This window comes from Bubalus bubalis, chromosome 3 (assembly GCF_019923935.1).
Source record: "Bubalus bubalis isolate 160015118507 breed Murrah chromosome 3, NDDB_SH_1, whole genome shotgun sequence".
Taxonomy (NCBI): Eukaryota; Metazoa; Chordata; class Mammalia; order Artiodactyla; family Bovidae; genus Bubalus; species Bubalus bubalis.
In genome coordinates, this window is record NC_059159.1 from 167334586 (window position 1) to 167350053 (window position 15468).

The following is a 15468-nucleotide window of genomic DNA, read 5'->3' on the forward strand; positions in this document are numbered from 1 at the left end:
GCACACTTGAGGGTCTGCCGTGGTGTGGGGCATGTCCATGGTCCTGAATCGCCAGTTCTTGTGTTAGCATTGTTCTTCTGACCGCAGTGTTCAGCTAACTCCTATTTACTCTCTCAAAGAATGTACATTTCTAGTCTGCGTTTTCTCTCTTGATTAACCTTTTATGATTTTTCTGTTAGCTCACCACCAGAGAACCACAACGTCCACTTCACAGTCTAGGGTGTGCATAGCTGATAGGGTGTACTTGTGAAGCATCTTGACCCTTTGTCCAGAGGCATTTTATCCTTCCTGGGAAATTTAGAGAGGATGTGCTCCCCTTATCTTTTGTGGCTCCCAGTCCCCACTAAGCTCTTGCTAAACCCAGGCACTCCAACACGGCCTTCATCACAAGACCACACACACAAAAATAATAATAATGCAATTTACAATCTCTGGTGTGCTGGAGCCGTCTCTGCTTCTGTAGAAACCAAATGAGTCCCTCTTCCACACCCTTTATTCTTTCTACTCGATGTAGAGAGATCTGTGGTGTGCAGTGCCCCAGTTCGTCACGTGGTGGCCTCTGTGTGGCTTACAGACCCTAAGTTGTCTTGGGCTCCCCAGGTGACTCACACAGATATGGGAGGAGGAAGAGGCAAGTGAGCAGGGAAAGAAGCAGCAGAGGAGCCTACATATGCTCTCTTCTTTCTTCTTTTTCCTGTTTTATTTCTCTCCATAGTTCTTTCCACCTTCTACACACCAAATAGTTTGCTTTTTTAAACAGGTAACTTCTCCATATCCCACTAGAATATAAGCTCCAAGAGGGCAGGGTTTGGGGTTTGTTTTGTTCGTTGCCTTGTCTCGACATAGACAAGAGTAGCTGGCACATAGTAAGCACTAAATAGATGCTTGTTGAATGAATAGAGTGTGTGTGTCCTAAGTCACTTCAGTCATGTCTGACTCTTTGCAACCCTATGGACTGTAGTCCCCCAGGCTCCTCTGTCCATGGTGATTCTCCAGGCAAGAATACTGGAGTGGGTTGCCATGCTCTCCTCTAGGGCATCTTCCCAACCCAGGGATCGAACCCACATCTCTTACATCTCCTGCATTGGAAGGTGGGTTCTTTACCACTAGCATCACCTGGGAAGCCCCGAATGAATGGAGGTTCTCATGCAACTCCTGTGATCCTTTCAGAGCTGCTGCTAAAGGCAGAGATTCAGAGGAGTGGGAGATGAAGGAGAGAGAAGGAAACATGGGAGGGAGGGAAGAGCATCAAGGAAACTGGTAGCATTTTCCTGTACACTACCCATCCACATGTTTCATTTCATCTTCTCATCATCCTGAAGGGCAGGAGCAATTGCTTTCTTTCTATAGATAGGAGATTTGGGGTTTGGCTGTCTCAGAACAGAAAACAGAGTCTCTGCTAAGCAGGTATAGCCAACTTTCCACTAAAAACCACAGCCGTCTTTGTAGTTACACAAAACCAGCTTTAAACTCTTGTCTTTTATTAACCAGAAAACTTGGTCAAGTCACTTGCCTCTCTAAATCTCTGCTTTCAAATACAAGTTGTTGCCCTACTAAGAGTACTGTGTGAGGATAAATGAGATCATGTAGCAGAAGTGCTCAGTCGGTTGTAACTGATCGGTAAATGTCAGTCTCACCCTGATCACCCCTCCAATTCCTAATCCCTGAGCCTCCCACGTGTGTCCAGCCCTGGTTGTCAACACCTGTCAGGAATAACTGGGAAGAGGAGAGTTTGGCTGGGAGCCCCAAGTTTCAGGTCCATCTCCAGTTGTCTTGGGGAGATTCTGGGCAGGCTGTGTGTGTCAATAACATACGACCTGTCAGAGAAAAGCCTGCCTCTCTGTGTTTCACTTTTACTTGTGACATTTCCCATCAGGCCAGCTTCCCCGTGGCAGTCAGTACGTCTCCTAGAGCTGGCATGGGCTGCGGAGAAGTGCTCATCTCTCAACTGCTTTGGCAAAGCTTCACTGAATACTGGGGCCTGAGAAGAAAATCCAGCCTCGAGATACCACAAGGCTGCCACTTCCAGGCATAAGGGGGACTCGGACAAATTCAGGGATGTGGGACCCAGCGAGGGAGTGGCAGCTGAAGGTCACACAGCACCCTGAAATCAGAGTGCCTAGTCGATTCTGATAGGAGCTTGCATGCTTAGTTGCTCAGCTGTGTCCGACTCTTTGCAACCCCATGGTCTTTGGCCCACTAGGCTCTTCTGTTCATGAGAATTCTCCAGGCCAGAGTGCTGGAGTGGGTTGCCATGCCCTCCTCCAGGGGATCTTCCCAACCCAAGGATCGAACCCAGGTCTCCTGCATTGCAGGCAAATTCTTTACCAACTGAGCCATGAGGGAAGCCCAAGAATACTGGAGTGGGTAGCCTATCCCTTCTCCAGGGGAACTTCCTGATCAGGAATCAAACCAGGCTCTCCTGCATTGCAGGCAGAATCTTTACCAGCTGAGCTATCAGGGAAACTTACTCTGCCAATTACTGGAAAGCAAGTTTCTTCATCTCTGGGCCCAGATGCAAAGCAGGGAGGATGAAGTGTGGACTAAAAAGATGTGCAAAGTGAGAGTTGCGAGTTAAGTTTTATTTCTGGGGCAACATGAGGAAGGCAGCCTGGGAGGCAGTGCTTCAGAGAGCTCTGAGGGACTGCTCCAAAGAGGCAGTGGGGAAGGTTAATATATAAGATTTTGGTGAAGAGGGAGTTCAGTGTAATCAAGTTCTTACTTTAGAAAAGGTTTTCTGTTAGTCATGAGGAACTGATGTCATCATGAAGGGCTTTAGTGATTTACTAGATATGAAGAGATCCAAGGATTGGGATCATGAAATCAGCTCCTGAAAATATCTAACTATCTAAAGACCCATTCCACCAGTTTCCATGGAGCACAGAGTGCCTCACCCTCCTCCCTGAGTCCCCCTCAGGGGGTGTTGAAGGTCAGGTCGGCAGCTGCAACAGCATAGGGTTCAATCTCTGCACAGGCAGGTGGCAAATGCCCTTGTTGTTCAGTCGCTGGCAAATACTCCTGGCAAATGCCCATTTGTAGTTGACAAGGATCATGAAGGTCTCTTGTCTATGCAATATAAGAGGTTTCAGAATCAGAAGTCAGGAGCCTCGAATTGGATTCACTGTAGACATGCGGTACATCACTCCCCAGATTGTGTCTCCCCTTTTTTTTTCTTTTTTTTCTTTTGTGGCAGCTCTTTCTTCTCCTTAGACTCCTCAGCTGAAGGTGGAAGGGTCTGGAATTACACGTGCAAGTGTCTGGTTCTTCAAGTTGACTTGAGTCCAGGCAGCCATGGATGAGTTGGTCTATCAGAGCCTCTCCACCTCCCGCCTCCACTAACCCTGCCTGCCTGTGTCCTACAGGCAACAACAGCCTCCTGACCTGCATGGAGGACGGGCTGTGGTCCTTCCCGGAGGCCCTGTGCGAGCTCATGTGCCTGGCTCCACCCCCGGTGCCCAACGCAGACCTCCAGACGGCCCGGTGCCGCGAGAACAAGCACAAGGTGGGCTCCTTCTGCAAGTACAAGTGCAGACCTGGATACCACGTGCCCGGCTCCTCCCGGAAGTCAAAGAAGTAAGTGCGTCTGCAGAGGCAAGCTCCCGGCAGCTGGAGCCGGCCGGGGGACAGGGAGAGCCAGGTCTGTCTAGTTAGAAGGAAGTGCTTGCTGCTCTGCCCACCATTCATCCCGTGCTCTTCTCTGGGAATCTGGAGGGACATTGTCATCAGCTGCTTGCTGACTGTGTGAGTTCTCTGGGCCTCTACTGTTGAGCAATACGATGGGGAGGATGATAGCAGTCACTGCATAAGATGGTTGTGAAGGATGAATGAGGATGTGTATGTGGAGAACGTGCAGAGTGCCTGGTGCACAGCAAATGGTGGGTATCCATACCATCCCTGCAGCCCCCGTCAGCACCCGGAAGGAAGTGGGGGGAAACGGGCCAGCAGGGCTTGATTTTATTTCAGTCCACATGAAACTCTTGCTCGGCCCTGAGAAAAGAGTTCTGTGAACGTTTACCTTAACCCCTCCTCACTCCCTCCACTATGCAATAGGATGAGCAGGGACTCAGGAATCAGAAAGGTATGTGTGAGGCCAGCTGGCTCCAGAGACCGTGGGTAGAGTGTGGCTGCAGCCATTGGGTCCTTGAGATGTCTCTACTTTTATCTCTTCCTGAAAGACGGGCCTTCAAGACCCAGTGTACCCAGGATGGCAGCTGGCAGGAGGGAGCTTGTGTTCCTGTGACGTGTGACCCTCCTCCACCAAAATTCCACGGGCTGTACCAGTGCACCAACGGCTTCCAGTTCAACAGCGAGTGCAGGATCAACTGTGAAGACAGCGATGCCACCCAGGTGAGGCTCCTTGAATTTGGGGTCAACACTTAGACCCCTTTCCCCTCTGTTTACTAACGACCAGCCAGGATTTAAGAACCACATCCTCCAGGAGACTCCCTGCGGACGCTACAATTGTGTAATAGCAGTATCACCCATGCAGAAGTTTAGGAGCTGAGTTCTCACCATCTTTCTTTGTAATCTGTCTGAACCTCATGGTCCTACCCATCACACTGCATATTACTGGTTCAGCGATTCTTAGCTTTGAAAAAAAATCTCAGTATCAGGAACCTAATGAGAGAAATCATAAGTGAAATCCCAATGTCCGAACTTGATATAAGATAAGGAGTGACCGAGGCTGTTTTGTTGACTTTTTACCACCATCGCCACTTACATTGCTCTGAAATATGTAAAATCACGATTTCCACGATCTGGAGACATCAGTAGCTCCTCAAGCATTTGGAGAAAGGGAGCCATATTTAGACTAGATGTACAGTTTTGAGACTACTGAAGAAGGATGGGAGGAGATGGAGGGGACTGAATTTTATCTCAGTCCACGTGTAACTGAGTTCAGCACTCCCAGCAGCCCTGCTGAGGCAGTTCTGTGAATGGCATTTCCTTAATCCTTACATACACCCACCTCCACCCACTAAGACAGGTAGGGAATCAAGAATGGGAAAGAGAATGAGGAACCAGCTGGCTCCAGGGAAGACTTAGATCCACAGGGAGCTCCAGTCCTGAGAGAACCCACCATTTAGGGTGGATGCCTCAAGCCCCATGACTCACAGGTGGGCAAGGATCTTTACTCAGGTGAGGCCAGAGTTCAGCCAACTGGGCCCCAGTGCAAGGATCTCCCTCTTGTCAGTGCTTAGTGGGTATTCAGTTCAGTTCAGTTCAGTTCGGTAGCTCAGTTGTGTCTGACTCTTTGCAACCCCATGAACCGCAGCACACCAGGCCTCCCTGTCCATCACCAACTCCCTGAGTTTACCCAAACTCATGTCCATTGAGAGTCAGTGGTGCTATCCAACCATCTCATCTTCTGTCATCCCCTTCTCCTCCTGCCTTCAATCTTTCCCAGCATCAGGGTCTTTTCAAATGAGTCAGCTCTTTGCATGAGGTGGCCAAAGGATTGGAGTTTCAGCTTCAGCATCAGTCCTTCCAATGAACACCCAGAACTGATCTCCTTTAGCAGTCTGGTTGGATCTCCTTGCAGTCCAAGTGACTCTCAAGAGTCTCCTCCAACACCACAGTTCAAAAGCATCAACTCTTTGGTGCTCAGCTTTCTTTATGGTCCAACTCTCACATCCATACACGACCACTGGAAAAACCAAATACTAGACACTGTTGGAGCAGCATCCTCAGCTCCTTTTACTCCCATTCCCATGTGCAGTTAGCCACTGACTTCTGCCCATTCCGAACTCCTGAACTGCCCTTACCTGTCTCCAAGGCCACCGGCCTAACTCAGGCTAGCAGCATCACCCTCCTGGCCCGCACGCAGCTTCCCGACTGCCCCCCTGCCTTCTCCTTGCCTCTCCAGCAGACTGTCCACATCGCAGCCAGAGTGGCATGTTGAGAGCACATGTGTGATCATGACAGTTCCCCTGCTCAAAGTCTTTTGTGAATCAGTAACCCCATCTCCCTTAGAGTAAGTCTCACCTGTGCATTCAGCTTACCTCCCCCATCACAGTAAGACAGATCTCTCCCTTCACCTGCGTGTTCTCTGTGAAAGGAGCTCTGTCACGTTTTCCAGCCTAACTGTCCTTCACCATTCAGCCCAGGCACCCCTTCTTCCAGGAACCTTTTCCTGCCCCTCCCACTGTGGGCCCAGTGCCCCTCCCTCACAGCACTGGCCACGCTGCGTTGTAATTCATTTCACGCTCCCCCACTAGATTTTGGGGCTTCCCATGTGGCTCAGACGGTAAAGCATCTGCCTGCAATGTGGGAGACTTGGGTTCAATCCCTGGGTCGGGGAGATCCCCTGGAGAAGGAAATGGCAACCCACTCCAGTACTCTTGCCTGGAAAATTCCATGGACAGAGGAGCCTGGTGAGCTACAGTCCAAGGGGTTGCAAAGAATCGGACACGACTGAGCGACTTCACTTTCAGTTCCACTAGGTTTTGAGATCCCTGACCACAGCTTTCATCTTCCCTGTGTTTTCAGCACTGGGGACAGTGCCAAGCACCTAGTAGGTACTCGGAAAGTGACAGGGCTTGACTCCTGCCATGGACATCCAGGCTGGTCTCATTTTCCAGTTGAGACAGTCACTCAGCCATCCAAGGTGACGCAGCTGGTGTCAGCTGAATCAGAATCGGAACCCGGTCCCCCAACTGTGGACAGTGGGCAGACCAAGTCCAGGAGGCAATACCTCTAGGGGAGGCATGCTCAGGACTCCTGTCTGTGTACCCGGGTCCTTCCCTTCCTCAGCTGCCAGGGAGGCAGAAGCTGGGGCTGGAACAAGCAAAGGCCAGAGATTACCATGGCCTCACGCAGCCGATCAACTTCCCTCTCACTCCCTTACATAAAACTGTTGCTAACAGTTACCCAAACTGCTGAGCCAAATACTATTCTGGCCATGGTCATGTTATCAAACTGTAACCCAGTCTGCCTGGGGCCTGCCAAGTACCTTTCATGGCCAGTTTGTATTTAAAGGAGAGGAAAATGTAAATTTATCAGACGACTCAAGCGGTCCTGTTTGGCAACTGCCGGGGAGGCCAGACGCTAAGGAGCAGGGTATTGCTTGCCGGCTAAGGAATGAGGGAGCGCGTGCCAAATGGGCTCCTAATACAATTGACGTTTCTAGTTTGTACTGCAAATGAATTTCCTCTACCCTCAGACCGGGGGCCTGGGAGCCAAATCTAGTATTCACCTCAGATCCCCTCTCGCTGCCTGTAAACACAGTCGAAATGTACCGCGCAGAGTATCTTGAATCGAACAGCATGTATATGGAGCAGGAATTCTTTGCTTTCCAAACAAGCTCCAGATCCTGGCAAGGGAGGACAGGGGCTGTTGTAAGGGAGGTTCACATACTCCTTCCCACTGACACTAAAAGCAAATGAACAAATCAAACCTCAACTTCATCCATTCCTAGGGAGCCACTGTGATGCTGGATCCAGACTCTGAGTTTGAATCTTGGCTTTACCACTTACTAGCTGGAGGACTTGGGCAAGTTATTTAACTCTTTAAGCTTCAATTTCCTCAGGCATAAAGTGGGGGAGGGGAAGTAATTCTGGCTTCCTCTTAGTTTATTTGTGAGGATTGACTGAGGCAGTGGAGATAGGGTAGGCCCATGGAATTGTGCAGTGTGCAACCTGTGCACACCTCCCATACGTATAATGCCTTCCCAAGCAGGGGCAGCTTCTAGGTTCAGGATCATCACATGCTTGCCCAAGGATGCAAGGCTTCCTAGAGGAAGTCCCAAGCCCATATGATATTAGAGATGGGCTGGACCTCAGGGTTTTCCCATTGCAATCTGCTTATTTTATAGGTAGGACCACTGACGCTCAGAGAGGGGAAGCACCATACCCAAGGTCACACAGCAAGTTGGTAGCAGACTCAGATCTCCTAGCCAAGTCATTGCACAAACGACATTTTCTGCCCAGCCTAACTCCTGCAGCTGCATGGCTACACGTCACCCCTGTATCTCACTGGGAGGAAACAAAATGCACATGAGGCCATTGACCAGACACAGAGGCAGATAATAAACAACAGCTGCGATGTATTGAGCATGTATTCTACGCCAGGCTGGGTTAAGTGCTTTGTACAGACATTTAAGCCCCACAGTGTCTGGCATCACTGTCCCATTTTGCAGGTGAGGAAGGTGTGGTTCAGGGAGTTAAGGTGTCTTGCCCACCTTATACAACTAGGAGGAAGTCCAGGCAGAACTGAGATCACTGTTAGCAGATCACTGTATCTTGTGGTTGACTGGGTAGATGGTTGGATGGCATCACCCACTCAGTGGACATGAATCTGAGCAAAGTCCGGGAGATGGTGAAGGACATGGGAGCCTGGTGTGCTGCAGTCCGTGGGGTCACAAAGAGTCGACACGACTGAGCAACTGAGCTGAATTGCTCTGTCGCTGTCATATTTCTCTCCGCCACCGTCTTATTTCCATTTCTGCTAACTAGAAGTCTGGGTCTCCCTCTCTGCGGGTCTCCCAGCCTCTCCTCCCCGTCTCCGCTCCCCTGTGCGTCTCCCAGCCTCTCCTCCCTGTCTCCACTCCCCTGTACTGTAGGGAAGCACAGAGGTTTACAGGGAAAAGCCTGGCTCCGGCCCGGCTGCCTCCCTGTTCTGGCAGCTGCCATTTCTCAAATGCGGGTAATGCTTGGACCGATGTTAAAGTTCCCTTTGAGACAGTGCAAGAGAGTGGTTAAGAGCTCAGCTAACCCTTAGAGGGCCTGATCTGTGTGTTAAGCTATAAATGCTTCACATAGCCTAACTCACTGATCCCCATGATGACTTTTTCAGGCAGTGAATTCCAGGCTCATTTAACAGGAAACCAAAGCATGGAGAAGTTAAGGAACTTCCCCAAGTCTGCACAGTGGGAAGGTTGCAGAGATGGAATTGGAACCTGGGAAGTTTGACTGAAGTCCAGACTCTTAACCATCACACCAGCATCATTTAAAAACTCACCTTTTCACTTCCTAGCTGAGCCTCAGTTTTCAAATCTGTAAAAAGGACATGATTTCCACACTAACTGCACTGGTAAAAGCATTTTTAACTGCGTGTAAAACACTGGCATGTAGTAGATGTTTAACACTGTATTATATGCTTGTGGCTTTTTGGGGACCCGTGTAGTTAAAGAATTGAGAAAGCATAGTATGCTTCATTTAAATTTGTGTTTATTTATTTATTTGGGGCTGTGCTTGACTTTTGCCATTGCACGGGCTTTTCTCCAGTTGCAGCGAGGTGGGGCCACCCTCCAGTTGCGGTGCATGGTTCCCAGTGCAGCGGCTTCTCTTGTTGCAGAGCATGGACTCTAGGGCACTCGGGCTTCAGTAGTTGCAACCCAAGGGCTCTAGAGAACAGGCTCCCTAGTTGTGGTGCATGCACTCAGTTGCTCCATGGCATGTGGGATCTTCCTGGACCAGGAACCAAACCCGTGTCTCCTGCATTGGCAGGCAGATTCTTTACCACGGAGCCACCCGGGCAGCCCCACATAGTATGCTTTTTTGCAGATGGAGACACAGGCACAGAGAGACAAGACGCTTTGCTGAGAGATGCTCAGCCCTCTGGTGATAAACTTCACCCTAGCATGTAGCACTGTGCATTCAGAGATGCACAGTGTGTCCCCTGGCCTCCGGTCTTCCCAGATTGGATCCTGCATGTCAGGCCTTCTATGGTCACACTGGGCTCAGCAGCATGGCTCTGCTCCAAGCATCTGCACCCAGGTGATGCTGCTGCTGCTGCTGCTAAGTCGCTTCAGTTGTGTCCAACTCTGTGCGACCCCATAGACCACCTCCTACCAGGCTCCTCTGTCCCTGGGATTCTCCAGGCAAGAATACTGGAGTGGGTTGCTATTTCCTTCTCCAATGCATGAAAGTGAAAAGTGAAAGTGAAGTCACTCAGTCGTGTCCGACTCTTAGCGACCCCATGGACTGCAGCCTACCAGGCTCCTCGGTCCATGGGATTTTCCAGGCCAGAGTACTGGAGTGGGGTGCCATTGCCTTCTCCTGCACCCAGGTGATAGGCAGCCCTAAGTGCACAAAAATCTTTTCCCAAAGGAGGACATGAAATCCAGAGAGGCTCCGGGAAGTCTGCCATGTAGAAGGCACAGCAGGGCCAAAGGTGTCGGGGTGGGAATCAAAAGAAGTATGCGGGAGAGACAGGTGACCACAGACTCAAAGGAAGGATGTGTGCGGAGCAAGAGAAGGGGCTGGCGTGTCATCTGGGTCCCACTGTAGAAGCCCTGGTTGGCAACCCTCCAGCAAGCCTGGTTTGAAAGTGCAAGGTATCTTATCAGAAGGACTGTATCCTTTGTGACGCTGCTTCAGTCAGCAGCAGAAAGTGCCAGATGAGCTGGGCAGGAGGGAGAGAGACCAGAGGCAGCAAGACCAGAGAGCCTTTATGCTTCTCTTTTCTGTAGTGGCGCCTCCCCGGCATGAAATTCCCTACGCAGATTCCAGCCGGTCCTAATACATTCTCTGTTGCAAACCCAGCTCCCAGCCAGCTCTGGCCCACGCAGTGCTGAGGTCTGCAGCCCTTCAGGGGCTGGAGGCCAAGTGCACCATAGGCCAAGGCTCAAGGAAATTGGGGTCAATTTCCTACTCCCCTGAGGGCCCAGCAGAATCACGGGGCCTGGGGCTCTGGGAGGGAGAGTCGGGGTTCTCTGAAGCCATAGGAAGTTGCCTAAACTTTCCCCGCGCTCACACAGAACCTCTGGGTGGACTCAGCAATCACCCCACAGCTGTGGGCGCGGGATGGGCCACCCTTCTCCGTGGCCACAGAGGTTTCCTCCGCCACCAGATCCTCCTCATGCTGGCCCACGTGAGGCCCAGAGAGGGGCCCCTTTCTCTCTAAATCCCAGCTCCTTACAGCTGTTTTCTCAGACAGGGCAGCTTCAGCCTGCGTCAGCCCTTTCCAAGAGTTTGTTTTCTCATGCACACACTTGTTCATTTATTTGTGTATTCATTCATTTCTTCATTTACTCATTTATTTCCTCATCCATGCATTTCTCTTCTTACTTTTTAAACAAATTCATTCCACATCTCTGTACTTACTCACTCCATCTTTTGTTCCTGATTGAACGAAAATACCTATTGGGTGATGTGTGAATGGGCCTGTTAAGTGGCTAGGACCTGTTGAGTACTGTGGAAGGCCCCCAGGGGTGCAGGGGTGACCCAAGAGGGTACCATTTAGGAGGGAACAGATGACAGAGAGGCAGCAGGTGTCAGAGACCTTCGGCTAGTGCAGTGTGCAGGCCTGGGCTTGGCATTAGGACAGGATGCTTCTGCCAGAAAGTTCTGTGCCTGTATTTGGACAAGGGGGCAGGGGGAGGGGACAGAGCAGACAAAAGGTGCAACACATGGCAGAAGCAGCCTGGCCAGGTGAAACCCCACGTGGAGCATTTGAGAATGCAGGTAGTGGACGATGCTCAGGGCTGGCGGTGGTGCTGTGGGGAGCGGGGAGCTGGCTTACTTCACAACTGGACCCGACAGAGCTACGCCTAGAATGGACGCTAAGGAATCGTCTTTGGATTTGGGGATGGTTCTGAAATTTCAGCAAAGCTGGACCTTCTATTAGAATGTTAGTGGAAAGTGGCTCGTTTGCCCATGGCTTTGCAGAAGATTGAGAGATGGGTTATTGCCTATTGTAAAGATTTGGAGGGAGGGAGCATATAGAAGCATCCTCACGCCACCCTCTTGGTGCCATTATTGCTGGAATGGAATGGAGTGGAAGGAAGGAAGGAAGGAAGGAGGGAGGGGAAAGGAGGCCCTGGAAGAGAAAGCTTCTCGGGGGGCTGGGGCCTGGGATTTTTTCTCATCGATTGAGACGAAGCAAGCTTTGGAGTATGCCTGGGGTGAAAGTGAAAAGTGATAGTCGCTCAGTCGTGTCCGACTCTTTGTGACCCCATGAACTCTAGCCTGCCAGGCTCTTCTGTTCATGGGATATTCCAGGCAAGAACACTGGATTGGGTAGCCATTCCTTTCTCCAGGGGATCTTCCTGACGCAGGGATGAAACCTAGGTCTTCTGCATTGCAGGCAGATCCTTTGGCCTCTGAGCCTTGGTGTGTGACCGCCTCCTGACAAATGGCTCCTAGATCCATGCTTACTCACTGTACGCATCAGGGTACACGTGGTCCCCTACGTTCTCAGTTACAAAAAAAACAAGCCAAACGAGTTCCTCTGATTGGACTCTCTGAAAGAACACTACTCAGATGTAGGAAACCTGGGTGGTAAACTCTCCAAAATGCTTTGAGCACGTTTCTTCCCCCACTGAGTCCTCAGTGTCCCCATCTGTAAAATGGAGACATTGCAGCGACTCTATTGGAGGCCGGCTGGGTTTCCACGATGGTGAAGAACTTGTTTTGGAACACTTTCGGGGCGCTGCAGAGCAGAAACATTGGGAGGCTTCTTGTGCAGAGGGCGGGGTCTCTCTTGGTCCTGACTGTGTCTCTGTGGCGTGCAGGGCCGCGGGAACAACGTCATCCACTGCCGGAAAGATGGCACCTGGAGCGGCTCCTTCCACGTCTGCCAGGAGATGCAAGGCGAGTGCTCGGCCCCAGACCAGCTCAACAGCAATCTCAAGCTGCAGTGCCCTGAGGGCTATGCCATAGGTACGATGGGCGTGGGTGGTGAGCTATGCATGGGTGGCGGGGGGAGGGGGGTGGCGCATCCTCCCCAGAACTTGGAGCTTGTGTCCTTCTGGGATAATGGGCTCCTCTCTCAGCGCGAGGCACTGGGGAAATGAAGAGGAATGAGACCAGACCCTGTCCTCTCAGGAAAAGAATTCAGGGCACAGATGTCGGCAAAGCACTGTTGGGTGGGTGTGTGGGATTACACTGGAGGACAGAAACATTGACTGGTGCCTCCAGGGACACAGAAGGCTCCTAGAGGAAGGCCTGCTTACACAGGGATTTGCCAGAGCTAGTTGGGCAAGAAGTGGCATTCCAGACAGAAGGGATCAACGTGGCAAAGGGAGGGAGGTATGAAAATCCACATCCAATTTAGGGAAGCAGTGACCCAGTATGGCTGCCTTTGTTGGTAATCTTAAAACATGTGTGATGCTGATCATTCATAATACCAGCTGTGGGTCAGCACTGGACCCAGCTCTCTAGAGATGTGATCTCTTATCCTCTCAATAACCCTGAACAGATGAGGAAATTGAGACTCAGAGCGATGATAGAACATGCCCGAATCCTGAGACCACTCCTCCAAAGCCCGAGTTCTTTCCATGGCATTTCAGTTGCCTCCAAAATAAGGAGAAACAGCTTTTTCAAAATATTCTTTGCGTGATGATAGGCTGGCTCGCCAAGTGAAGGGAGACAAACTGGGGTCTGATGCCAGGGGTTGGCCTGGGGGAGACCAGGCGTCTGGACAGATACATTCATCACAGGCCCACAGCGTTCTGGGGAGCTGGGCGCGCATGGAGTCTGACCTCAGTGGAGGGCAGTGCTCCTGACCTCTTGGGTGGATTCCTTAATTGACCATGATGAAAAGCCCAGGGAATTGGATGTCCTTTCTCGTGGCCAGTGTGATTTATGGGACGATCACCAGGGGTGTCTGGAGCAGAGGGTTATCTGTGCAGACACTCACTCCCAGCCACACAGAGTCAATGTGTTCCTCACCCTCATGTGGTTATCATTTCACGTCCAGAAGGGAGGCCCACAGCTGGGGAGCAGAGGGGTGAGGGGGCCTGACCACTTCCTTTGAAAGATGGAAACGCAGAGCCTCGCACAGAGGTTCTTCAGCTGAACTTAGAGTAAGGATCAGCCCTCCCGCGTTAGTGCAGCATGCCTCAGAAAACATCCAAGGGCATGGTTCCCCTCCCTACTGATTCCCAAGGTACTTTAAGATCTAATGGAGCCACCGATCCAAAGGACCCTAAGCAGGAGGTTTGCAGAGGGGGGAATCTCATTGGGTCTGCCAGTATAGGCATTCTAGAAAGTTGGGGCAACAGGTGGAGTGGTGGCCAGTAGCGTTGGCTGCTCCATCCCAAGGTCAAGGCTTTCTCCATCATTCCTGAGGGGTGTGCATGGCTCTGGACACTTCTGTCTGTGATGGGGCCCCTGCCCCTGACTCAGTCAGGACACGCACGAAACGAATACTCCGTCATACTCATGCCTGGCATTGAGCAACCCCGGGAGAAAAAAAAATCCTGATTAAAACCAGACCGCCTGCATGTCTGCATCCACCTATGCATTCAAGCACATATATTCCTGTATGCACAAACAAGCGTGCATGCTTCACAACCAGACACAGACGCACCCATCATGCGGTGAGCTCACGCCTAGCATGGACGCATCAGCCAGACACCACCCCGATACGTCACCCGTAATCCTACGTGCAGCTCACACACACGTACGCAGATACGTCACGTGGCCACTTTGAACCTGTTGTGTATGTGCAAGTCGCAGACACATGCAAAGGAGCCAGAATGCCTGGCCCTCTGCTAGCCAGCAGGCTGGTGGAAAGGTGGTGGCGGAGGAAGGGTGTGATGGCAGTGGCGCTTCCCTCACTCCCTGAGCTTCTCATGGTCAAAGCAGGCACGGGAAGCTGTCTGTCTGACGCGGAATCCCCTTCCCCGCCTCTGTACCCCCTGTTCTCACTGCCATGCCGATGTGGTTTTATGAGCATGGTCCTCTGGGGGGTGGGGGGCTGCTGGAGGGGGCTGAGAGAGTAAACGCCCCCCTCCCCGGGGCCTCTGAAGGAGATGCTGAAGCAGAGAGGGGCAAAGCTTCCCCCCGCCTGCCTGACACTCCTGCTTGTTGTCCCTCCACCCACCCCCTGGGCTGAGCCCTCCCCGGGGAGACGTCCCTCAAGGAGAGGGACCCCGACCAGAGGCCTCCTAAGCAGGCAGGGGTGAGGTGGGCGGCTGGCTTGGGGGCTGGGGCCCCCTTTCTGGAGCTGCTCGGAGCATCTGCCTCCAGGCCGAGGGCCTGGGGAGGCCTGTGTCCCCTCTCAGAAGCTCCCAGAAAGTTGTGACAGCCACCAAGGCTGCTGCCACCTCCTGGCTCCTCCTGGGAGGGGGAGGCGGGGGCCCAGTGAGATCAGCGCTCTGTAATGATGCCAATTAGGGCTCATACATCACAACACGCCGCCGCCTGGTCCCGAGGCCCAGCGCTGTGGCGGGGGAGGGCAGAGCGGAGCCGCCGGGAGAGAGGGATTGAGCCGTGTCTGCTGCACAGGGCAGCCATGGCCTCCTGGGTGGACCAGGTTTATTTATTCCCCCTTTTGGGGTGAACAGCCTTTGTCTGTTTCTCAAAGGTGGCGTCTTGTTTCTCCAAAAAGATTTTCCCATCACAGCCTGGCTCCCTGAAATCTTTAGAATCGATCTCCTGATACACACACACACCACGGAGTCTCTCTGAGGGCCAAGGGACCCCCACCTCGGACTCCCATCTCTTCTCTTTGTGTCTTTCTGCGGGCTTCTTTTCTCTCTGCTCACCCTTCACCTCTCTCTGTCCCCTTCCACGCCCACCGCCT

At 51.9% G+C, this 15468-nt stretch overlaps 1 protein-coding gene across 1 annotated transcript in view; it reads left to right on the forward strand.

Annotated features, from left to right (window-relative positions):
- The window catches only part of PAPPA (pappalysin 1), a 270648-nt gene that overhangs the window by 211368 nt on the left and 43812 nt on the right, over positions 1-15468 (forward strand). The window contains exons 16-18 of the mRNA XM_006074173.4: positions 3363-3573; positions 4176-4347; positions 12452-12599. Coding sequence (XP_006074235.3) covers positions 3363-3573; positions 4176-4347; positions 12452-12599 — 531 coding nt within the window. The remainder of the gene's footprint in view (positions 1-3362; positions 3574-4175; positions 4348-12451; positions 12600-15468) is intronic.